The sequence below is a fragment of the Tachyglossus aculeatus genome, chromosome 22 (genome assembly GCF_015852505.1).
Source record: "Tachyglossus aculeatus isolate mTacAcu1 chromosome 22, mTacAcu1.pri, whole genome shotgun sequence".
NCBI lineage: Eukaryota > Metazoa > Chordata > Mammalia > Monotremata > Tachyglossidae > Tachyglossus > Tachyglossus aculeatus.
This window is the reverse complement of record NC_052087.1, coordinates 47,102,102-47,127,927: the sequence shown is the minus strand read 5'-3', so window position 1 is coordinate 47,127,927 and position 25,826 is coordinate 47,102,102. Positions and strand designations below refer to the sequence as shown.

General features: G+C 44.4%; 1 protein-coding gene and 1 non-coding gene across 2 annotated transcripts in view; one reads left to right on the top strand and one right to left on the bottom strand.

The window, feature by feature from the left end:
• Positions 1–473: 473 nt before the first annotated feature.
• TPH1 (tryptophan hydroxylase 1) overlaps positions 474–25,826 on the top strand; it is a 37,718-nt gene continuing 12,365 nt past the window's right edge. The window contains exons 1-6 of the mRNA XM_038764648.1: positions 474–1,001; positions 18,894–19,029; positions 20,731–20,914; positions 22,018–22,118; positions 23,396–23,463; positions 25,000–25,196. Of these exons, the coding sequence (XP_038620576.1) occupies positions 18,916–19,029; positions 20,731–20,914; positions 22,018–22,118; positions 23,396–23,463; positions 25,000–25,196 (664 nt within the window). The 5' untranslated portion in view covers positions 474–1,001; positions 18,894–18,915. The remainder of the gene's footprint in view (positions 1,002–18,893; positions 19,030–20,730; positions 20,915–22,017; positions 22,119–23,395; positions 23,464–24,999; positions 25,197–25,826) is intronic.
• Positions 14,956–15,093, bottom strand: LOC119944243. The gene has a single exon (XR_005455740.1). It is a non-coding gene; the product is annotated as a small nucleolar RNA SNORA7 (small nucleolar RNA).

Sequence of the window (25,826 nt, the reverse complement as noted above, 5' to 3'; positions counted from 1 at the left end):
GACTTGTCCTTCCCGAGCGCTTAGTCCAGTGCTCTGCGCACAGTAAGCGCTCAATAAATACGATTGAATGAATGAATGAATGAACGCGGGGAGGAGAGCTCCCCGATGACCACGCCCCCTACCGTGGCCACGCCCCATTGGCTACGCCCCCTCCCATTGGCCACGCCGCCCCATGGCCACGCCCATCCCTCTGACCACACCCCATTGGACACGCCCGCGGCCTATGGCCACGCCCTCATCTGGACACGCGCCCCCTATTGGCCAAACCCATGACCACGCCCCTTTATGCCCCCGCCCCGCCGACGTCCCGCCTCCCCGTGACCACGCCCCCTACTCTCTTCCCCCCTATTGGCCCGCTCTCCGACCGCTTCTCTCTTCCTATTGGTCCAGCCTTTTCGCCCTTCCCTATAAAAGAACGCAGGGTGGGCTTGCCAGTCCAATCGGATCGACTTCCAGATTGGTGGCTGTGCATCCGATTTCCTCCGCAACCATCCATCCGCATCCTTCCATATTTCCATTTCCAGCGCTTAGAACAGTGCTTTGCACATAGGAAGCGCTTAATAAATGCCATCATTGTTATTATTATATCCATATTCATTCATTCAATCGTAATTATTGAGCGCCATACATCCATATCCATCCATCTCTGTATATCCATATCCGTACTCACTCATTCAATCGTAATTATTGAGCGCCATCCATCCATCCGCATCCATCCATCCATATCCCTTCAATCATAATTATTGAGCGCCATACATCCATCCGCATCCATACATCCATATCCATATTCATTTATTCAATCGTAATTATTGAGCACATCCATCCATCCACATCCATCCATATCCATATCCATATTCATTCATTCAGTCGTAATTATTGAGCGCCATACATCCATCCGCATCCATATCCATATTTATTCATTCAATCGTATTTATTGAGCATCACCCATCCATCCGTTCACATCCATCCGCATCCAACCAGGGCTGCCGCGGCTCAGCAAGGTATGGAGGGTCTATTCTATTTATTTTATTTTGCTAGTATGTTTGGTTTTGTATATATGTTTGTACATATTTATTACTCTATTTATTTATTTATTTTACTTGTGCATATCTATTCTATTTATTTTATTTTGTTAGTATGTTTGGTTTTGTCTCCCCCGTTTAGACTGTGAGCCCACTGTTGGGTAGGGACTGTCTCTATATGTTGCCAATTTGTACTTCCCAAGCGCTTAGTACAGTGCTCTGCACACAGTAAGCGCTCAATCAATTCGATTGATGATGATGATGATGATGATCCTCTTTTTTTTCTTTACAATGGTATTTGTTGAGGACTTGCTATGTGCCAGGATCTGTACTAAACACTGAAGTAGATGTACCTGTATATATGTTTGTACAGATGTATTACTCTTTTACATATTTACTATTCTATTTATTTTGTTAATGATGTGCATCTAGCTTTAATTCTATTTGTTCTGACGACTTGACACCTGTCCACGTGTTTTGTTTTGTTGTCTGTCTCCTCCTTCTAGACTGTGAGCCCCTTGTTGGGTAGGGACCGTCTCTATATGTTGCCACCTTGTACTTCCCAAGCGCTTAGTCCAGTGTTCTGCACACAGTAAGCGCTCAATAAATACGATTGAATGAATGAATGAATGAATTCAGTCGTATTTATTGAGCGCTTACTGTGTGCAGAGCACTGGACTAAGAGCTTGGGAAGTGCAAATCGGCAACCTAATTCTCGCAGTCCCAATTCTCACAGCTTCAAGGACATTTGCTCAGGGACATTCATTCAAGACTGTGAGCTTGTTGTTGGGGAGGGACCATCTCTATCTGTTGCTGACTCGTACTTCCCAAGCGCTTAGTACAGTGCTCTGCACATAGTAAGCACAATAAATATGATTGAATGAATGAATTGTATTTACTGAGCACTCACTGTGTCCGACAGATAACCACTCTCCCCGGCTTCAAAGCCTTTTTTTATTATTAAGTGCCTTCGAGTTGTTTCCGATTCATAGCGACTTTCTCCAGAACATCCTGGCCTTTCTAACAGTTCCTCTGTTATTGTTTTTCTGGTCTCTATCCATCTCGCTGCCGGTCTGCTGCTTCCTCATTTTCCCTGGACTTTTCCTAGCATTAGTGTCTTGTCCAAAGAATTAGCCCTCATGATTATGGGCCCAAAATATGCCCATCCAAGTCGTGTTACTTGGCCTACCAAAGACCACTTTGGCTTAATTTGCTCTAAAATCCATTTATTTGTCCTTCGGGCAATCCATGGAACTTGCAAAAGCCTTTTCCAACACCACATTTCAAAAGAATCAATGGTCTTTCTATCCTGTTTTTTCACCGTCCGGCTTTCGGGTCCATACATCATCACTGGAAACACCGTAGAATTGGCAATTTGTATTTTTTTGGCAATTGTTGCATCAGCATATTTCATGACTTTTTCCAGGCTCTTCTTAGTGAGCCTTCCTAACAATAATCTTCAGCATATTTCTCGACTACTGATTCCTTTATTATTGATTATTGATCCCGGGAGAGAAAAATTGTCAACTATTTCAATCTTCTCTCCATCCACTACTAATGTACTCAAACTTCCAGTTGACATGATCTTTGTTTTCTTGACATTCAAATGTAGGCTCATCTTTTTGCTCAGTTCCTTGACTTTTAAAAATGAGCTCTTCAAATCTTCTTCACTTTCTGCTAGTAGGATTGTATTAAAGGCATATCTCCTCCAGAAGTCCTTCCCAGACTAAGCCCCCCTTTTCCTCATCTCCTACTCTCTTCTGCATCACCCTGACTTGCTTCCTTTGATCTCCCTCGCCCCAGCCCCACATCACTTATGTACCTATCTATCATTTTATTTATTCCTTTGCTCTTCCCCTCTCCCGAGCAATCAGTCCTATTTAGTGAGCACTTGCTGTGTGCAGAGCACTGTAATAATATAATAATGGCATTTATTAAGCACTTACTATGTGCAAAGCACTGTTCTAAGCGCTGGGGAGGTTACAAGGTGATCAGGTTGCTCCATGTGGGGCTCAGAGTCTTAATTCCCATTTTACAGATGAGGTAACGGAGGCACAGAGAAGTGAAGTGACTTGCCCAAACTCACGCAGCTGACAAGTGGTGGAGCCGGGATTTGAACCCATGACCTCTAACTCCAAAGCCCGGGCTCTTTCCACTGAGCCACGCTGCTCCCTTGTACTAAGCGCTCAGGAGAGAATGGTGTAACGGAGTTGGCAGACAGGTTCGTTGCTTACCACGAGCTTTCATCCTAAAGAATAGTGGAAAATGCATTAGACTGTGAGCTCATTGTAAGCAGGGAGTGTGTCTGTTTATTGTTGTACTCTCCCAAGCGCTTAGTACAGTGCTCTGCCCACAGTAAGCACTCAATAAATACAATTGAATGAATGGGTGGGAATCAGGAGACCAGGGTTCTAATTTCCACTCTGCCACTTGCCCGCTGTGTGACTTGAGCTAGTCACTTAGCTTCTTGGTGTCTCAGTTTCTTCACCTGTAAAATGGGGGGTTAAATAATAATAATAATAATGATGGCATTTGTTAAGCGCTTACTATGTGCAAAGCACTGGGGAGGTTACAAGGTGATCAGGTTGTCCCACGGGGGGCTCACAGTCTTCATCCCCATTTTCCAGATGAGGGAACTGACGCCCAGAGATGTTAAGTGATTTGCCCAAAGTCACACAGCTGACAAGTGGTGGTGTTGGGATTTGAACCCCTGACCTCTGTCTCCAAAACCCATCCTCTTTCCACTGAGCCACGCTGCTTCCCCGTAAAGAAGAAACAGAAATAACTGTTCTTTCCTCCTCCTTAATAATAATGATGGCATTTGTTAAGCGCTTACTATGTGCAAAGCACTGTTCTAAGCGCTGGAATAATAATGATGACGGTATTTGTTAAGCGCTTACTATTTGCAAAGCACTGTTCTAAGCGCTGGGGGGGATACAAGGTGATGAGGTTGTCCCATGTGGGGCTCACAGTCTTAATCCCCATTTTACAGATGAGGCAACTGAGGCTCAGAGAAGTTAAGTGACTTGCCCAAGGTCACACAGCAGACCTGTGGCGGAGCCGGGATTCGAACCCATGACCTCTGACTCCAAAGCCCGGGCTCTTTCCACTGAGCCACGCTGCTTCTTAGACTGGGAACCCTATGGGGAGGGGGGCTGTGTCCAGTCTAGTTATCCAGTATCTACCATGGTCTTTGGTAAATGCGTGCTTAATAAATACCTCAATTAAGGGCTGGGGGGTGGGCAATACTAATTCTAATTCTAATCCCAGCTCTACACTTGCCTCCTGTGGGACCTTGGGTAAGTCGCTTCACTTCTCTGCGCCTCAGTTAACTCCTCTGTCAAATGGGAATTAAAGCTGTGAGCTCCAGGTCGGACATGGACTGTGTCCAACCCAATTATCTCTCAGTACTTTAGTACGGTGTCTGGAAAATAGTACGTGCTTAATAAATATCAAAATTAAAAAATGGGGGCGGGGGAAGAAGGTGACCCTTTTGGGGGCAAGACCAGGATGTCTCACCCTCCTGGGAAGGGAAGAGGGAAGAGGGATCCCCCTTTTAGACTGTGAGCCCACTGTTGGGTAGGGACTGTCTCTATGCGTTGCCAACTTGTACTTCCCAAGCGCTTAGTACAGTGCTCTGCACACAGTAAGCGCTCAGTAAATACGATTGATTGATTGATTGAAAGAAAATCCCTTCCATCTCCATCTCGGTCCAGATGTTGAAGGAGTTCAGCCGTGCCCTGGGGTTCCAAGAAGTCACTTCACTTCTCCGGGCCTCAGTTCCCCACCTGCAAAATGGGGATTAAGACTGTGAGCCCCGTGTGGGACAGGGATTGTGTTTGACCTGATTCACTTGTATCTACCCCAGTGCTTAGAACAGCGCTTGGCACGTAGTAAGTGCCTAACAAGTACCATTATTATTATTATTATTAGGTCTCCAGACAACTTCCCGAGATCAGGCTCCCACGCTGCCCTTTCTCCGGGTCACCTCTCCATTCCCCGGCTGTCAAACTGCCCCCGGCCCCTTCAGAGCACTGTCCTCGTCCTTCAGAGCACTCCTCTTGGGGACACCCAATCGAAGGATCGATTTATTTTATTTTGTTAATATGTTCTGTTTATTCTATTTATTTTATTTGGTTTATATGTTTTGTCGTCTGTCTCCCCCTTCCAGACTGGGAGCCCACTGTTGGGTAGGGACCGTCTCCAGATGTTGCCGACTTGGACTTCCCAGGCGCTTAGTCCAGTGCTCTGCACGCAGTAAGCGCTCAATAAATACGATTGAATGAATGAATGAATGAAAGTGGTGTTTGTTAAGCGGAGTCTATATTCAGAGCTCTGAACTAAGCGGGACTTCCCAAGCGCTTAGTCCAGTGCTCTGCACGCAGTAAGCGCCCAATAAATACGATTGAATGAATGAATGAAAGTGGTGTTTGTTAAGCGGGGACTATATTCAGCGCTCCGAACTAAGTGGTTGGGAGAGTACAACGGAGTCAGTAGCCGTGATTCCTGCTCTCAAGAGATTACAATCTGGATGGGGAGTTAGGTGTTCAATTAAATTACAGGAAGGGAAAGCAACCGAGTTTAGAGCATGTAATAATAACTACGGTATTTGTTAAGCATTTATTATGTGCCAAGCACTGTTCTAAGCGCTGGGGTAGGTACAAGGTAATCAGGTTGTCCCACCTGGGGCTCACAGTCTTAATCCCCATTTGACAGATGAGGGAACTGAGGCACAGAGCAGTTGGGATAGATACAATCAGATCAGACCCAATCCATGTCCCACATTGGGTGATTAGCCGTGATTCCTTTTCTCAAGAGATTACAATCTGGATGGGGAGGCAGATGTTCAATTAAATTACAGGAAGGGAAAGCAACCGAGTGTAAAGCATGTAATAATAACTACGGTATTTGTTAAGCCTTTATTATGTGCCAAGCACTGTTCTAAGCTCTGGGGTAGGTACAATAATAATAATAATAATAATAATAATTGGCATTTGTTAAGCGCTTACTATGTGCAGAGCACTGTTCTAAGCGCTGGGGAGGATACAGGCTGATCAGGTTGTCCCACGTGGGGCTCACAGTCTTAATCCCCATTTTACAGATGAGGTAATTGAGGCCCAGAGAAGTTAAGTGACTTGCCCAAGATCACACAGCAGACATAATAATAATAATAATAATGGCATTTATTAAGCGCTTACTATGTGCAGAGCACTGTTCTAAGTGCTGGGGAATTTACAAGGCGATCAGGTTGTCCCATGGGGGGCTCACAGTCTTAATCCCCATTTGGCAGATGAGGGAACTGAGGCACAGAGAAGTTGGGATAGATACAGTACAATCAGATCAGACCCAATCCACGTCCCGCATTTGGTCTAAGGCGGGTGGGGGAACAGATATTTAATCCCCACTTAACAAATGAGGAAACTGAGGGACGGAGAAGTCAAATTCATTCATTCAGTCAATCGTATTTATTGAGCGCTTCCTGTGTGCAGAGCACTGTACTAAGCGCTTGGAAAGTACAAGTCGGCAACATCTAGAGACGGTCCCTACCCAACAACGGGCTCACAGTCTAGAAGGGAGAGACAGAGAACAAAACAAGTGGACAGGTGTCAAGACGTTTCAGTCAATCGTATTTATTGAGCACTTACTGTGTGCAGAGCACTGTACTAAGCGCTTGGAAAGTACAAGTCGGCAACATCTAGAGACGGTCCCTACCCAACAACGGGCTCACAGTCTAGAAGGGGGAGACAGACAACAAAACAAAACAAGTGGACAGGTGTCAAGACGTTTCAGTCAATCGTATTTATTGAGCACTTACTGTGTGCAGAGCACTGTACTAAGTGCTTGGAAATCAATCAATCAATCAATCAATCATATTTATTGAGCGCTTACTGTGTGCAGAGCGCTGTACTAAGCGCTTGGGAAGTACAAGTTGGCAACATATAGAGACAGTCCCTACCTTTTACAGTGGACCTGAATGAATGAATCATTACAACACTCTGCCTCGATTGATATTTTAAAAGTCTGAAACACTGTTGTGAAATTCATTCGTTCGATCATATTTATTGAGCACTTACTGTGTGCAAAGCTCTGTATTAAGTGCTTGGGAGAACACAATATAACATTCATTCATTCAATCGTATTTATTGAGCGCTTACTGTGTGCAGAGCACTGGACTAAGCGCTTGGGAAGTACAAGTCGGCGACATATAGAGACGGTCCCTACCCAACAATGGGCTCGCAGTCTAGAAGGGGGAGACAGACAACAAAACGAAACAAGTGGACAGGTGTCAAGACGTCAGAACAAATAGAATTAAAACTAAATGCACGTCATTAACAAAATAAATAGAAAAGTAAATATATACAAGTCAAATAAATGGAGTAATAAATCTGTACAGACATATTTACAGGTGCTGTGGGGAGGGGAAGGAGGTAGGGCGGGAGGGATGGGGAGGGGGAGAGGAAATGATCAAGGTGACACGGCAAACAATTGGCAGAGTTGGGATTCTATCCTATTTATTTTATTTTCTATCCTATTTATTTTATTTTCTATCCTATTTGTTTTATTTTCTATCCTATTTATTTTATTTTGTTGGTATGTTTGGTTCTGTTCTCTGTCTCCCCCTTTTAGACTGTGAGCCCACTGTTGGGTAGGGACTGTCTCTATGTGTTGCCAATTTGTACTTCCCAAGCGCTTAGTACAGTGCTCTGCACATAGTAAGCGTTCAATAAATACGATTGATTGATTGATTGATTAGAGAAGCAGCGCGGTGTAATGGATAGAGCACGGAGTTGGGAGTCGGAGGTCGTGGGTTCTAATCCCGACCCTGCCACTTGTCTGCTGTGTGACCTTGGGCAAGTTACTTCACTTCTCTAGGCCTCAGTTACCTCATCTGGAAAATGGGGATCGAGAGTGGGAGCCCCCTTTGGGACAGGGGCTGTGTCCAACCCGATTTGCTTGTAGCAACCCCGGCGCTTAGTACAGTGCCTGGCACACAGTAAGCGCTTAGCAAATACCAATCAATCAATCAATTGTATTTATTGAGCGCTTACTGTGTGCAGAGCACTGTACTGAGCGCTCGGGAAGTACAAGTCGGCAACACATAGAGACAGTCCCTACCCAACAGCGGGCTCACAATTGTTGACGTCCAGGTCTGTGTTTTTTCCACTGGGACAGGGGCTGTGTCCAACCCGATTTGCTTGTAGCAACCCCAGCGCTTAGTACAGTGCCTGGCACACAGTAAGCGCTTACCAAATACCAATCAATCAATCAATCAATCGTATTTATTGAGCGCTTACTGTGTGCAGAGCACTGTACTGAGCGCTCGGGAAGTACAAGTCGGCAACACATAGAGACAGTCCCTACCCAACAGTAGGCTCACAATTGTTGACGTCCAATTCTGTGCTTTTTCTGCTGGGACGGGGGCTGTGTCCAACCCGATTTGCTTGTATCAACCCCAGCGCTTAGTACAGTGCCTGGCACACAGTAAGTGCTTAACAAATACCAATCAATCGTATTTATTGAGCGCTTACTGTGTGCAGAGCACTGTACTGAGCGCCCGGGAAGTACAAGTCGGCAACACATAGAGACAGTCCCTACCCAACAGCGGGCTCACAATTGTTGACATCCAGGTCTGTGCTTTTTCCACAGGGACAGGGGCTGTGTCCAACCCGATTTGCTTGTAGCAACCCCAGCGCTTAGTACAGTGCCTGGCACACAGTAAGCGCTTAGCAAATGCCAATCAATCAATCAATCGTATTTATTGAGCGCTTACTGTGTGCAGAGCACTGTACTGAGCGCTCGGGAAGTACAAGTCGGCAACACATAGAGACAGTCCCTACCCAACAGCGGGCTCACAATTGTTGACGTCCAGGTCTGTGCTTTTTCCATCGGGACAGGGGCTGTGTCCAACCCGATTTGCTTGTAGCAACCCCAGCGCTTAGTACAGTGCCTGGCACACAGTAAGCGCTTAACAAATACCACAATTGTTGACGTCCAGGTCTGTGCTTTTTCCACTGGGACAGGGGCTGTGTCCAACCCGATTTGCTTGTAGCAACCCCAGCGCTTAGTACAGTGCCTGGCACACAGTAAGCGCTTAGCAAATACCAATCAATCAATCAATCGTATTTATTGAGCGCTTACTGTGTGCAGAGCACTGTACTAAGCACTCGGGAAGTACAAGTCGGCAACACATAGAGACAGTCCTTACCCAACAGCGGGCTCACAATTGTTGACGTCCGGGTCTGTGCTTTTTCCACTGGGACAGGGGCTGTGTCCAACCCGATTTGCTTGTAGCAACCCCAGCGCTTAGTACAGTGCCTGGCACACAGTAAGCGCTTAACAAATACCAATCAATCAATCAATCAATCGTATTTATTGAGCGCTTACTGTGTGCAGAGCACTGTACTGAGCGCTCGGGAAGTACAAGTCGGCAACACATAGAGACAGTCCCTACCCAACAGCGGGCTCACAGTTGTTGACGTCCGGGTCTGTGCTTTTTCCACTGGGACAGGGGCTGTGTCCAACCCGATTTGCTTGTAGCAACCCCAGCGCTTAGTACAGTGCCTGGCACACAGTAAGCGCTTAACAAATACCACAATTGTTGATGTCCAGGTCTGTGCCTTTTCCACTGGGACAGGGGCTATGTCCAACCCGATTTGCTTGTATCAACCCCAGCGCTTAGTACAGTGCCTGGCACACAGTAAGCGCTTAACAAATACCAATCAATCGTATTTATTGAGCGCTTACTGTGTGCAGAGCACTGTACTGAGCGCTTGGGAAGTACAAGTCGGCAACACATAGAGACAGTCCCTACCCAACAGCGGGCTCACAATTGTTGACGTCCGGGTCTGTGCTTTTTCCATCGGGACAGGGGCTGTGTCCAACCCGATTTGCTTGTAGCAACCCCAGCGCTTAGTACAGTGCCTGGCACACAGTAAGCGCTTAGCAAATGCCAATCAATCAATCAATCGTATTTATTGAGCGCTTACTGTGTGCAGAGCACTGTACTGAGCGCTTGGGAAGTACAAGTCGGCAACACATAGAGACAGTCCCTACCCAACAGTAGGCTCACAATTGTTGACGTCCGGGTCTGTGCTTTTTCCATCGGGACAGGGGCTGTGTCCAACCCGATTTGCTTGTAGCAACCCCAGCGCTTAGTACAGTGCCTGGCACACAGTAAGCGCTTAACAAATACCACAATTGTTGACGTCCAGGTCTGTGCCTTTTCCATTGGGACAGGGGCTGTGTCCAACCCGATTTACTTGTAGCAACCCCAGCGCTTAGTACAGTGCCTGGCACACAGTAAGCGCTTAACCAATACCACAATTGTTGACGTCCAGCCAGTAGGCCAGGCTGCTTCCCACCCGTTTTCCGATGTTTGGGATGAAGAACTCCTTGATGTTTGATCCACGTGAGGATCGAGTCTAAATCCAGCAACTAGTCGGAGCAGTATAGGCACTCCAATTAGTTCAGATGCCTAATAGTTGGAAATCCTTTCCAACTGACGCAGCGTGGCTCAGTGGAAAGAGCCCGGGCTTTGGAGTCGGAGGTCATGGGTTCAAATCCCGACTCCGCCATTTGTCAGCTGTGTGACTTTGGACAAGTCACTTCACTTCTCTGAGCCTCAGTTCCCTCATCTGTAAAATAAGGATGAAGACTGTGAGTCCCCCGTGGGACAACCTGATCACCTTGTAACCTCCCCAGCGCTTAGAACAGTGCTTTGCACATAGTAAGCGCTTAATAAATGCCATTATTATTATTATTATTATTATGTGAAATCAGAGTCTAAAGTCCTCAGAGGCAAAGATTGTTCTTTTTAAGCAATTTCTGCAGTTCTGTTCACACAGTAGGGGCTCGAAATGGAAGAGAAGTTAGCTGACCTAGTGAAAAGAGCCCAGGCTTGGGAGTCAGAGGACCTGGGTTCTAATCCTGGCTCCACACTTGGCTGCTGCCTGACCTTGGTCAGGTCACTTCTCAGTGCTTCGGTTCCCTCATCTGTAAAATGGGGATTAAGACTGTGAGCCCCTTGTCGGACAGGGACTGTGTCCAATCTGATTGGTTTGTATCATGGGTTCAAATTCCGGCTCCACCACTTGTCAGCTGTGTGACCTTGGGCAAGTCATTTAATCAATCAATCAATCAATCGTATTTATTGAGCACTTACTGTGTGTAGAGCACTGTACTAAGCGCTTGGGAATTACAAGTTGGCAACATATAGAGACGGTCCCTACCCAACAGTGGGCTCACAGTCTAGAAGGAAGGAGGAAGGAAGAAGAGAAAAAGGGAGGGAAGGAGGGAAAGGAGGAAAGAAAGAGAAAAAGAGGGAGAGGAAGGAACCTCAGTTACCTCATCTGTAAAATGGGGATTAAGACTGTGAGCCGCACATGGGACAACCTGATCAGCTTGTATCCCCCTCCAGCGCTTAGAACAGTGCTTTACACATAGTAAACGCTTAACAAATGCCATCATTATTATGATTATTATTATTTTCTCCCCTACTATTTAGTACAGTGCCCGATGTTTGGTAAGTGCTTGACAAATACCATTAAAAATGATGATTTTAATGCAAAGAGAGGGCGAACGTAGCCTCTCTCACCCTTCTGATTGTAGAACAAATTTGTGGGTTGCAGAATTTACTCTTTTTAATTCTGAAAAAGAGGCCAGAGATTCTGGATTGATCTGAAGTTGAGAAGAGTTCAAAAAAGAGCCTTTTGAGTGGCAGTGTGACCTAATGGATAGAGCACAGTCAGGGAGTCAGAAGGACGTGAATTCTCATCCCCCTTCTGCCACTCCTCTGCTGTGTGACCATGGGCAAGTCACTTTGCTCTCTGTGCCTTAGTTCCCGCATCTGTAAAATAATAATAATAATAATAATAATAATAATAGCATCTATTAAGTGCTTACTACGTGCAAAGCACTGTTCTAAGCTCTGGGGAGGTTACAAGGTGATCAGGTTGTCCCACGGGGGGCTCACAGTCTTCCTCCCCATTATACAGATGAGGGAACTGAGGCACAGAGAATAAATAAATAATAAATAATGATCATCATCAATCGTATTTATTGAGCGCTTACTATATGCAGAGCACTGTACTAAGCGCTTGGGAAGTACAAATTGGCAACATATAGAGACAGTCCCTACCCAACAGTGGGCTCACAGTCTAAAAATGATGGCATCTATTAAGCGCTTACTATGTGCAAAGCACTGTTCTAAGCACTGGGGAGGTTACAAGGTGATCAGGTTGTCCCACGGGGGGCTCACAGTCTTCATCCCCATTTTACAGACGAGGGAACTGAGGCACAGAGAATAAATAAAAAATAAATAATGATGGCATTTATTAAGCGCTTACTATGTGCAAAGCACTGTTCTAAGCACTGGGGAGGTTACAAGGTGATCAGGTTGTCCCTCGGGGGGCTCACAGTCTTAATCCCTATTTTACAGGTGAGGGAACTGAGGCACAGAAAATAAATAAATAATAAATAATGATGGCATTTATTAAGTGCTTACTATGTGCAAAGCACTGTTCTAAGCACTGGGGAAGTTACAAGGTGATCAGGTTGTCCCATGGGGGGCTCACAGTCTTCATCCCTATTTTACAGATGAGGTAACTGAGGCACAGAGAAGTGAAGTGACTTGCCCAAAGTCACACAGCCTGCAATTGGCGGAGCCAGGATTTGAACCCATGACCTCTGACTCCAAAGCCCGGGCTCTTTCCACTGAGCCCGGGGATTAAGACTGTGAGTCCCATGTGGGACAGGGACTGTCTGTCTCCAACCTAATTTGCTTGTTTCCCCCCCAGCACTTAGAATGGTGCCTGGCACATAGTAAGGGCTTAACAAATACCACTATTATTATTATTATTATTATTATTATTATTATTATTATTATTATTATTATTATTATTATTATTATTTTGAAACTGAGGAGTCCTCCGAACAGCTAAATGTAAGGTAATAATAATAATAATGGTGGCATTTATTAAGCGCTAACTATGTGCAAAGCACCGTTCTAAGCACTGGGGCTTTTAGACTGTGAGCCCACTGTTGGGTAGGGACTGTCTCTATATGTTGCCAATCTGTACTTCCCAAGCGCTTAGTACAGTGCTCTGCACACAGGAAGCGCTCAATACATACGATTGATTGATTGATTGGGGCGGTTACAAGGTGATCAGGTTGTCCCCACGGGGGGCTCACAGTCTTAATCCCCATTTTACAGATGAGGGAACTGAGGCCCAGAGAAGGTGCCAAACTCCCAGCACAGGGGTGAGGGGGAATTCCCATCATGGGATACCAATTCCCAAACTGTGGAAGGATAACCTCCTGCTATTTCTTTCCGCTCTGTTAATTCCGTGTCCTTGAGAGCCAGTGGCTGCCGTTTCAGTTTAGTGTTCCGCTCCAACAGGCATTAAGAAATCTCAATGCCTTTACCCCAGATCAACCCAATTTCCAGGCTAAAATCTAATCCCGTGAAAGAACTCCTGCCAGTTTCCCACATTTTATCCTTGTCCTCTGGGCCCATGGGCTGGAATCCTGAAGCAAAGGCGCATCCAAACCTGCCCTGTTATATTAAACATTTCAAAGACCAGGAAAGTCAGCCTGACCCAGGATGTCCAAGGAGGTACTAGATAACGTAAGAACTGGCAGAATCGCTCGTTCCTGAATGAAAGCCAGGGCAGGTGACGGTAGGAGGTGTCACCCTTGACCTTTGGCTTGCAAAATTCTCCTTTACACATATAAAGCAGAAAAAATCTCCTAAACAGGCTGAGATTCCCTTGGGTCTGTGGCATGATAATCTGGTGTCTTCTCTGTGGGAAGCAGTATGGTGCAGTGGCTAGAGCCTGGGATTCACAAGGTCATGGGTTCTAATCCCCGCTCCGCCACTTGTCTGCTGTGTGACTTTGGGCTAGTCACGTCACTTCTCTGGGCCCCAGTTCCCTCACCCGGAAAATGGGGATTGAGACTGTAAGCCCCAAGGGGGATAGGGACTGTGTCCAACCCAAGTTGCTTGTATCCACCCCAGCGCATAGTACAGTGCCCGGCGCTTAGTAAGTGCTTAACAAATGCCATAATAATAATAATAAGGTGGATATCTTGGCAGCACTGGCTGAGGGGGCATCAGGGGCATAGGATTAGGGTAGATTCCAAACCAAAAATTCACTTTGTCTTGAGTTGAAATTCCTTGGGAGAGAAGATTGGCCAGAAATCCAGATCCCATAGGTTCAGCTTTCTGCCACAGGGTCTGTTCTCTGTTTTTCTCCCATTCCCTTCTTTGTCCCTCCTTGTACTTGAATTTGCATCCTTTGTTCCCCCATCCCTCAGCCCCACAGAACCTTTGTCCGTAACTTTAACTTATATCAATGTCTGTCCCCCACTCCAGACTATAGGCTCCTAGTGGGCAGGGAATGTCTCTACCAACTCTGCTATAGTGTATCCTCCCACGAGCTTAGTATAGTGGTCTTCAATGAGTAAGTGCCCCGTAAATCTGGTTGATGATGGATTCATTGAATGCTATGCTACCAAGTTATCAGGTAGCCAACACAACTCACACAAGCACTTTGACTCTCAGGATCCCCCTTTTGTAAAATGGGAACACGTTCCATGTCTTCTTTCTACTTCATAAGGTCTCCTTGTCCTATTTTCTTCTTCCTTTCCATCCAGCCTCCTGTGGTTCTCATTACTTTTCTTTCTTTACGGTATTTGTTAAGTGCTTGTTGTTGTCGTCGTCTTATGTTGTGTCCGACCCATGGCGATGCCATAGACACATCTTTCCTGGAACGGCCCGTTTCCATCCGCAGTCGTTCTGGTAGCGTATCCATAGAGTTTTCTTGGTCAAAATACAGAAGTGGTTTACTATTTATTGCCTCTTCGGCGTAGTAAACATGAGTCTCCACCCTCTGTTCTCTCCCATGCGGCTGCTGTCCAGCGCGGGGAAGTTTTGACTTGTAGAAGAGGGCCTTCCACTCGCTAGCCGCTGCCCAAGCTAGGAATGGAATGGGTAGGCCCCTGCTTGACTTTCCCTCTCGTACTCGTGACTGGTAGAGTACTAGACACTCTCCAAGTGCGACCCCGAGAGGGTTAAGTCCTTCCACTGCATCAAACACTGTTTTGAGCGCTGGGGTTGATCAGGCCGGAGACAGTCCCTGTCCCACACGGGGCTCACAGCATGAGGAAACTGAGACATAGAGAATAATCATAATAATGTTGGTATTTGTTAAGCGCTTACTATGTGCAAAGCACTGTTCTAAGCGCTGGGGTAGATACAAGGTAATCAGGTTGTCCCACGAGGGACATATTATTACATATTATTATGAGAGAGATGTAAGATACATCTCAAAAGAGCCCACCTCCTCCAGGAGGCCTTCCCAGACTGAGCCCCTTCCTTCCTCTCCCCCTCGTCCCCCTCTCCATCCCCCCCATCTTACCTCCTTCCCTTCCCCACAGCACCTGTATATATGTATATATGTTTGTACATATTTATTACTCTATTTATTTATTTATTTATTTTATTTGTACATGTCTATTCTATTTATTTTATTTTGTTAGTATGTTTTTTTTTGTTCTCTGTCTCCCCCTTTTAGACTGTGAGCCCATTGTTGGGTAGGGACCGTCTCTATATGTTGCCAATTTGTACTTCCCAAGCGCTTAGTACAGTGCTCTGCACATAGTAAGCGCTCAATAAATACGATTGATGATGATGATGATGATGAGGGGCTCACAGTCTTCATCCCCATTTTACAGATGAGGGAACTGAGGCCCAGAGAAGTGAAGTGACTCGCCCAAAGTCACACACTTGACAAGTGGCGGAGCCGGGATTTGAACCCACGGCCTCTGACTCCAAAGCCCGGGCTCTTTCCACTGAGCCACGCTGCTTCCCCGGCTTGGGAAGTGAAGTGACTTGTCCAAGGTCATGCAGCAGAGAAATGGTAGAGCTGGGGTTAGCTCCCAGGTCCTCGGGCTCCAAGCCTGAGCTCTTTCCAATAATAATAATGATAATGTTGGTATTTGTGAAGCGCTTACTATGTGCTGAGCACTGTTCTAAGCGCTGGGGGGGGGGATACAAGGTAATCAAGGTTGTCCCATTTGGGGCTCACAGTCTTCATCCCCATTTTACAGATGGGGGAACTGAGGCACAGAGAAGTGAAGTGACTTGGCCAAAGTCACACAGCTGACAAGCGGCGGAGGAGGCATTCGAACCCATGACCTCTGACTCTGAAGCCCATGCTCTATCCACTGAGCCACGCTGCTTCTCTAAGACATGTTGTTTCACTGGTCATCTCTGCTTATGCCTCAGTGGCTGGCTGGCTGACTTTGTTAAAGTCAATCAAACAGTTGTATTTATTGAGCACTTACTATGTGCAGAGCACTGTACGAAGCCCTTGGGAGAGTACAATTCAGCTGAATTAGCAGACACGTCACTCTTAGGAATGAACTTGAGTGTTCTGAGTACTTAGGAGAAGAATTTAGGGTAAATGCAGGGTGATTTTAATAGAGCCTGATCATGGGTCCCAGAGAGAAAAGAAAACAGTTTAGTCTTGCTTCCTGCAGTGACATTTACTACCAACTGGTTTCTTTCCTGGTTTTTAGAGAAGCGGCGTGGCTCAGTGGAAAGAGCCCAGGCTTTGGAGTCAGAGGTCGTGGGTTCGAATCCCGGCTCCGCCACATGTCTGCTGTGTGACCTTGGGCAAGTCACTTAACTTCTCTGAGCCTCAGCTATCTCATCTGTAAAATGGGGATTAAGACTGTGAGCCCCACGTGGGACAACTTGATCACCTTGTATCTCCCCCAGCGCTTAGAACAGTGCTCTGCACATAGTAAGCGTTTAACAAATGCCATTATTATTATTATTTCCTATGACTTTATCAGTAGAGGAAATGTGATGAGAATTTGCAAACAGTTAATCTACTGTTCAATGCAAATAATAATAATAATAATAATAATGATGACATTTGTTAAGCGCTTACTATGTACCAAGCACTGTTCTAAGCACTGGGGGGGATTCAAGCTAATCAGGTTGTCCCACATGGGGCTCACAGTCTTAATCCCCACTTTACAGATGCGGTAACGGAGGCACAGAGAAGTCAAGTGACTTGCCCAAGTCACCCAGCTGACAAGTGGCAGAGCCGGGATTAGAACCCATGACCTCTGACTCCCAAGCCCGGGCTCTTTCCACTAAGCCACGCTGCTTCCCAAATCTCTCTAAATATTATAGAGAAGGATAGATTGAGGCATAAAGAGTTTTCAGGAGGTCAGTACAGTCATCTTACAAGTTAGCCAGTCACCCATCTGGACGGGTTGAGGGGGAGTACAACAAATAAATAAATAAGAAATAAGTAAATACATACATTACAGATATGTAATTTATTTAGGAGACATTTGTGCTCAGGTATTGGGTGAGCTTTGCAAAAGAGCATATATAAAGCGTGATCGCTTTGAGATCATCAATGGTATTTATTGAGCACTTATTGAGGGCAGAGCACTGTACTAAGCACTTGGGAGAGGACTCTACAGTAGAGTTGGCAATCACATTCCCAGCCCACAAAGAGCTTACAGTCTAGATGATACTGTACAGGGAAGAAAGAATCAGTGGGGGGCTTCTGAGAAGGAATGGTCAAGAATCAATCAATCAATCAATCATACTTATTGAGTGCTTACTGTGTGCAGAGCACTGTACTAAGCGCTTGGGAAGTACAGGTTGGCAACATATAGAGACGGTCCCTACCCAACAGTGGGCTCACAGTCTAGAAGGAGTTTAGAGAGATGGTTTGAAACTGTTGAAGGTAGGAAAGAGGTAAAGGGAAAAAAAATAGACCAGAGAGGAGACTTTTGTCCAGAAAAAGACACTGGGGACCTTATTGAGAGCAGTCACGGAGGTGTGAAGAGGAAAATGTATCGATAGGATACATTTTTTTTTTTTAAGGGATATGTACGGGAAAAAAAAAGCGGAATTCCGGAGCGGGGACGTCGTGTCAGCACTGTTAACTGGTTTCAAAGTTTGGGTCTGAAACAACCCGAAGGGAGTCCAACTCACCGCTAACCTCTTAGTCTAATCGGACACTGAGTAGGAGGCAAAGGTCTCCTCCCTCCTTCCCCTCCCCGCGACAGAGTCTCAGAAGAGGGCTCGTTCCCTCGCATTTTCAACGTTTTGGGCATTACTTTATTACTTTGGGCATTATATATGTTTGTACATATTTATTACTCTATTTATTTATTTATTTATTTTACTTCTACATATCTATTCTATTTATTTTATTTTGTTAGTATGTTTGGTTTTGTTCTCTGTCTCCCCCTTTTAGACTGTGAGCCCACTGTTGGGTAGGGACTGTCTCTATATGTTGCCAACTTGTACTTCCCAAGCGCTTAGTACAGTGCTCTGCATACAGTAAGCGCTCAATAAATACGATTGATGATGATGATGACAAGGTTGAGGAGAGAGAGCAGAGAAAATGCAATCAGTGAAGCACACTGGTCAGCTTTCCTTAGTGAAAGGTGTACGTTTTGATCTTCCTCTCCCCAGCTAGACTGTAAGCCCGTTGCAGGCAGGGAATGTGCCTGTTTAATGTTATATTGTACTCTCCCAAATGCTTAGTACAGTGCTCTGTAGACGACAGTAAGCGTTCAATAAGTATGACTGAATGAGTGAATGAATCTCCCATGGTCTTATATCACGCCTTTTTCATTGTAATTACATGATGGCGTGAAAAACTATCCATGCACCACCGTCCTGAATTTGAACCCATAGAAAAGCAATCATCTTTGAGACACTTCTCTGGTGCTGTCATAATTGATTTTCAAAGCTGTTGTTCCCCAGGTGCAAAATAATGCTTTTAAAAACAGTCCACGTTGTTTTAATGCTTGTTTGCTTTGTTGTATTCTCAGCTAACCTAGATCAATTTCAACCATGATTGAAGATAAGGAGAACAAAGACTATTCTTCAGAAGGAGGGAGGGCAGCTGTCATTTTTTCCTTAAAGAACGAAGTTGGAGGGCTTGTAAAAGCTCTTAAACTCTTTCAGGTAAGCTTCTCTGAGTTTCTGGGTAACAGTATTTACTAGAAGAGGGTCCCCTGACAGTCATTTTTTGTGTTAATTTACTGATGGGTAGGGATCATCCCTTTCTTCTTCCATTGTAGTTTTTCCAAGAACCTAGCTCAGAGGTCTGCACACAGTAGCTGCTTAATAAATACTGGTTTTTTTTTTCATTCCCCTTGCTCTGAAATTCACAGGTCTTCTCTCCCCACCATTTCCTTCCTCTTGCACACTCTCTTCCCATCCCCACCCCCGAACCAAGATGGACTTTTGGGGAGGATTCTGCATCACTGGTTTACTTCTACCACAAGCATAGGATTAAGAATAGGAAATACACTCTCATCCCTCAGAGGATGATAGCGTTATCATTTCAGCAGCAGCCCCAGTTTAAACTGAGAGGGTAATATCAAGATAGAGAATCTGATTCTTCTGGGAATACCGTTTAGTGATTCCCTATCCCAACCTTGTCGAATTTCAGGAGCGCTACTAAAGCAATTTCCTTTTTTGAAAAAAAAGCCAAAACCAAAACTTAAAATTGCTTTTGGAACAAGGTACTAGTTGTGTTAAAGATCCTTTCAGTCAGTGAGCTGAGAAATGCGAATTAATTTCAGCGCCAGTCAATCCTGACCCTTAGGATTTTTGGAACTTGCTAACAAGTGATTCCTTTGGAGTCTCAAGGATATTAAGGTATTGTCCTTAAGTATACCCTGAACATTTTTTATGATGGGGGGAAAAAGCCACAGTCATTCAAGCCCTCTTCCATCACAGGGAGGAGCAGCGTGGCTCAGTGGAAAGAGCACGGGCTTTGGAGTCAGAGGTCATGGGTTCGAATCCCTACTCCCCCACATGTCTGCTGTGTGACCTTGGGCAAGTCACTCAACTTCTCTGAGCCTCAGTTACCTCACCTATCAAATGGGGATTAAGACTGTGAGCCTCACGTGGGACAACTTGATCACCTTGTAACCCCCCTTCAGCGCTTAGAACAGTGCTCTGCACATAGTGAGTGCTTAACAAATGCGATTATCATCATCATCATCATCATCACAGGCGATCCTTGCACTTGGATTTACGCCCTTTATTCACCCCTTCCTCAGCCCCTCCGCACTTATGTGCGTATCTGTAGTTTATTGATATTTGCTATCTTGTTCCCACCTTTATTATTATTATTAATAATAATAATAATAATAATAATAATAATAATAATAATGGCATTAAGCGCTTACTATGTGCAAAGCACCGTTCTAAGTGCTGGGGAGGTTATAAGGTGATCAGATTGTCCCACGGGGGGGCTCACGGTCTTAATCCCCATTTTACAGATGAGGTAACTGAGGCACAGAGAAGTTAAGTGACTTGCCCAAAGTCACACAGCTGACAATTGGTGGGATTTGAACCCAGACCTCTGACTCCACGCTCCTTCTCTAGACTGCTTCTTTAGACTGTGAGCTCATGGTGGGCAGGGAAGGTTTCTACCAACTCTGTTATATCGTATTCCCAAGCGCTTAGTCCAGTGCTCTGCACACAGTAATCACTCAGTAGAGGCGGTTGATTGATCTGACCCTGAAAATGACAATCGCTTTGCTCTTGTCAGAGAGGTTAAATATCATCAACCTGGGTTATTTCCCAGAAAACTCAGAATACGTCCCTTCGAGGCGGAGGCTAGGGGTTTTAACAATCTATTTTTTTAATCAGGAGAAGCGTATAAATCTGGTGCACATTGAGTCTAGAAAATCAAAGAGAAGAAACTCGGAATTTGAGATTTTGGTTGATTGTGACACAAACAGAGAACAGTTGAATGAACTCTTTCAGCTGTTGAAGTCCCACACCAATGTGATGTCGGTCAACCCATCAGCAAATTTCATCACCCAGGAGAACGGTAAGGAAGAAAAATATTCCTATCATAGGTGTATATATTATACACATTATATATAATTATAATTTTGGTGGGGATTCATTTTCCTGAAATGGCAAAAAAAAAAAATCCCTGGGAAAAAAGTTGTTTTCACCATACACCGTACTCATGTTTGGCAATAAGCTTTATATTTTTTTGTGGTATTTGTTAAGTGCTTACTATGTGCCAAGCACTGTTGTAAGCGCTGAGATAGATACAAGCTTATCAGGTCAGACACAGTCCCTGTCCCACACGGGGCTCACTAAGTTGGAGGGAAGAGGATTCAATCCCCAGTTTACAGATAAGGTAACTGAGGCACAGAGGAGTTAAATGACTTGCCCAAGGTCTCACAACAGTCAAGTGGCAGAGTTGGGATCAGAAACCAGGTATTCTTACTCCCAGGCCTGTTGCTATTATTAATACTGTTTGGCACCTAGTAAGCGCTTAACAAATTCCATTTTATTATTACTACATTCAGTGACATTTATTGAGCACTTACTATGTACAGAGCACTGTACTAAGTGATTGCGAGAGTATAGTACAAAAGAATCAGTGGACACATTTCTCTACCTATACTTATGAGATATACTTGATTCTTTAGGGGGTATCTAACACACCCCTTTGCCCGATTTTCTGGCGTGGAGTTCTTCTGCTTCACTCCTGAAGTTAAGGAAAAATTCCCCCAAGATGATTCTGCGTGGAGCAAGTAATTGGGAAGAGGATTTCTTCACTCGAAATGTCCGTTTTTGACCCAGATCTCCCCTGAGCAAATCTGTCAGGCATAGCAAATCAAAAGCCATGTAAACTTTCAAGGAGGGTAGTGATGACTTTCTTAAAAAAGAAAAACACATCAAATGATACAAATGCCATAAAAAAGTGATGTTGGCTTCAAAGCCCAAACTAATCAATCAATTGTATTTATTGAGTGCTTACTGTGTGCAGAGCACTGTACTAAGCGCTTGGGAAGTACAAGTTGGCAACATATAGAGACGGTCCCTACCCACTACTGAAGTAAATTCTTGTTTATCTTGCTTATTACCGTGCCAGGTTATTTCGCCCACCTGAACCATTTCTGTCCTTATTTTCAGATATGGAGACTGTCCCCTGGTTTCCAAGGAAAATTTCTGACTTGGATAAATGTTCCAACAGAGTTTTGATGTATGGAGCTGAATTAGACGCGGATCATCCAGTAAGTAGAAGCATTGTCGCCTATTCGATAGAGCACGAGCTTGGGAGTCAGAAAGATCTGGGTTCTAATCCCGGCTCTGCCACTTGACCGTGATCTCGGGCAAGTCTCTTCACTTCTCTGTGCCTCAGTTCCCTCATGGGGATTAAGACCGTGATACCCATGTGGGACATGGACAGTGTCCGACCCGATTAGCTTGTATCTACCCCAGTGCTCAGTACTGTGCCCGGCACGTAGTAAGCGCTTAACAAATACCATAAAAAAGTAAGTCTTTTCCCCCCAAACTTTTTGTAAAAAGAACTGAAAGAAGACCGTCTCGCCCGCTATGGGGTTAACTTTGAATAGTCTAAAGTATATTCAGAAACACAAAGTGAATGAAAGTTTGTTCTAACGTGGATTTTGGGATCACGTCAATATATATTTCCCCTGGCAGTTGTAAAACAACTACAAACACGCTACGGTTCACCCTTTCATTCATTTGGGTTTCTCTGTCCCAGAGGTAGACTCTCTCCAAAATTGTAGTTTAACGAACTGTTTCATAACCAGTTTCCTCTGTCTTAAAATTGAGATCTTTTTAGGAACCAGCATGACAATGATTTTCCTATCAGTAAAGGAAACCTTAACTGATATTATCCTAATGACCTTATCTAGTCACAGTTACTTCAACAATGCTCTTTCTGTGTGTAACCAAATGATTCATAGATCACGGGGGAACAAACGGTGATTTTGTTGCTAAATCATCTATTTCGTGTTCAAAAATTTTTTTCTGACAGGTCTTGGGTTCGATTTACAGTTCGTTGTAATCCATTCATTCACTTTATCAGCTCGTATTTGTCAAGAGATGGGCTTTTCCTTTACTCCTGAACTCATAGGCGAATTTATCCCATCAGCAGAGTTTTCAAATTCGAAGGAGAATGGAGAATTCATTAGGTTATATTGCACAAGCCTAAGTGGAGATTTGAGACAGTCATCTGGATAATTCAAAGCAAAATTAAGGCAAAAACATTTGGGGACCCAAACTGATTATTCATCCATTAAAAAAAATCCTTATTAGTGTATTCTTTTCATTTTAGGAGGCATACCCTCTAAAATGGTAACTAGAACACGCAGATTAAGGGCCACAGAAATGCTCAATGAGAATAGCCTATAGAAAATCTCCCAGAATGAACAATTTTTATCTACTAATGTACTATTAAATGACATTGTGAGATGATGCCAATTTTTTGTGCGCCAAGCTTTTTAAAGTGTATAAACATGTCTTTTTCCCCCCCGAATCTCAGGGTTTCAAAGACAACGTCTACCGAAAGAGACGAAAATATTTTGCAGACTTGGCAATGAACTATAAACAGTGAGTCGATTATCATAAAATTGTCTCTTCCAACTTTCAGGCAAGGATGAAGTAAATAATTGAAGCGTAGTTAATGCTCCACTACTTTAAATGGAATTGAAGCAACTGTGTCAATTTTCAATTCAAAATAACACATTAAATGCAGGGGTTTGATTAGAAAACAAAATGAACTGAAATATGTCATGGAGAAGGTCTTTTTGGAAATTTTAGTGAGTAAATAAAATTCGCTGCAACCTGTTGGGAGTCAGTAGGTATTTGGCCTTCAATTTGTAGTGGTTTCAAAGTGAATACTTTTACTGTAATAATTTTGTTTTTCAGGTCCGTATTTAGCAATATTACATTGGGTTTTCAGAAGAAAGAGATCTTGCTATTGAGTTCATCCCCACAATAGTCTATTTGGGTCATTTCCTCTTGCTCTGTCTACATATACAGATTATTCTGATAATTCAGATTCTCCCCAAATAGTTTTTCCTCAACTTTTCAAATAGTTCAGCAGAAGGGAATTTTTTTTCCTTTGCCTGAAATAGCATGATAATTCTGGTCAAAGTAATTTTAGGCTTCATTTATTCAAATTATTTATTTGGGTAGCTCTCTGCACAATTGGTAGGTATGCCTTACTCGGGCCTCAGTCCTGAAGCCTAAGAATTGAGGTTCGTCTGCCATTCCTCATGACAGACTGCATCCTTGTAATGATGGAGGATTGGCAGAAGGCGCTTAGGGGATTATTCTTGGAATTCCAAAAGGGAATTCAAAGTGACAGTATATCCTTTGTATCCATAGTTCATTCATTCGATTGTATTTATTGAACGCTTACCGTGTGCAGAGCGCTGTATTAAGCGCTTGGGAAAGTACAATACAATAATGAAGAGAAACAGTCCTTGCCCCCAGTGAGCTAATAGTTCTACAAGGAGAGAGGCTAAGGAACTTAAATTGAAGACTGCGAGCTCGTTCTGGGCAGGGAGCGTGTCAGCCAACTCTGTTGTACTCACCCAAGCGCTTAGTACAGTGCTCTGCACATATTAAGCACTTGACTCCCCCTTTTAGACTGTGAGCCCACTGTTGGGTAGGGACTGTCTCTATATGTTGCCAATTTGTACTTCCCAAGCGCTTAGTACAGTGCTCTGCACATAGTAAGCGCTCAATAAATACGATTGATGATGATGATAAATACTGGTGATGGATTGATTTGAATAAAGGATCTTGCTTTCGGATCTCACAGACCATGACTCCCCTTGGAACTCCGGGAATTAATCCTGGGTTTACAGTAGCTATTGCCGAATGGTGTAAAACAGACCAGAGAAGGATGTGAACCCATTGATATCCAGTTTAACTGGAGAAAGATATGGTGGATTTTGGATTTATTTCTGCCCTAAGCATTCAGAAACCAGGTATCTAAGTTGGTGAGACGCAACTGAAGCAAGACTCTGGGATCTAAGTGAATGCTGCTGCCATTGCCAGAGCTGGTGCTTGTAAAAAATAGTTGCTTCAGTACATGTCGTATTGTAGGCCGTTAAAATCCCTCCTCGTTTCCTTCAGCGGCGACCCCATCCCTAAGATCGAATTCACCAAAGAGGAGATTAACACCTGGGGAACGGTGTTCCGTGAGCTCAACAAACTCTACCCAACCCACGCCTGCAGAGAATACCTTAAAAACTTACCACTGCTAGCCAAACGCTGTGATTATCGAGAAGATAATATCCCCCAGCTGGAAGATGTATCCCGGTTCTTAAAAGGTGAAACGGCCATTTCTGGATCATTAAGTAAAATGCTACGCATCGATCCCGCTGTTCTGTGGGAAGGAAAAGTTCTGGGTATAAAATTTTTTCGAGTCATGAGTGAAGTGATTTTATTTTGTATGTTTGGTTTTGTTCTCTGTCTCCCCCTTTTAGACTGTGAGCCCACTGTTGGGTAGGGACTGTCTCTATATGTTGCCAACTTGTACTTCCCAAGCGCTTAGTACAGTGCTCTGCACACAGTAAGCGCTCAATAAATACGATTGATTGATTGATTGATTGAAGTGAACATTGGTACAGAAAACCAGGTAGCTCAGGGGAAAGAGAAAGAGTGATGGGAGTGATTTGATTCTAGTTTTTTTTTTAATGGTATCTGTTAAGTGTTTACTATGTGTCAATCATTATAATAATAATAATAATGGCATTTATTAAGCGCTTACTATGTGCAAAGCACTGTTCTAAGCGCTGGGGAGGTTACAGGGCGATCAGGTTGTCCCCCGGGGGGGCTCACAGTCTTAATCCCCATTTTACAGATGAGGTAACGGAGGCTCAGAGAAGCGACTTGCCCAGAGTCACCCAGCTGACAATTGGCGGGGCCGGGATTTGAACCCATGACCTCTGACTCCAAAG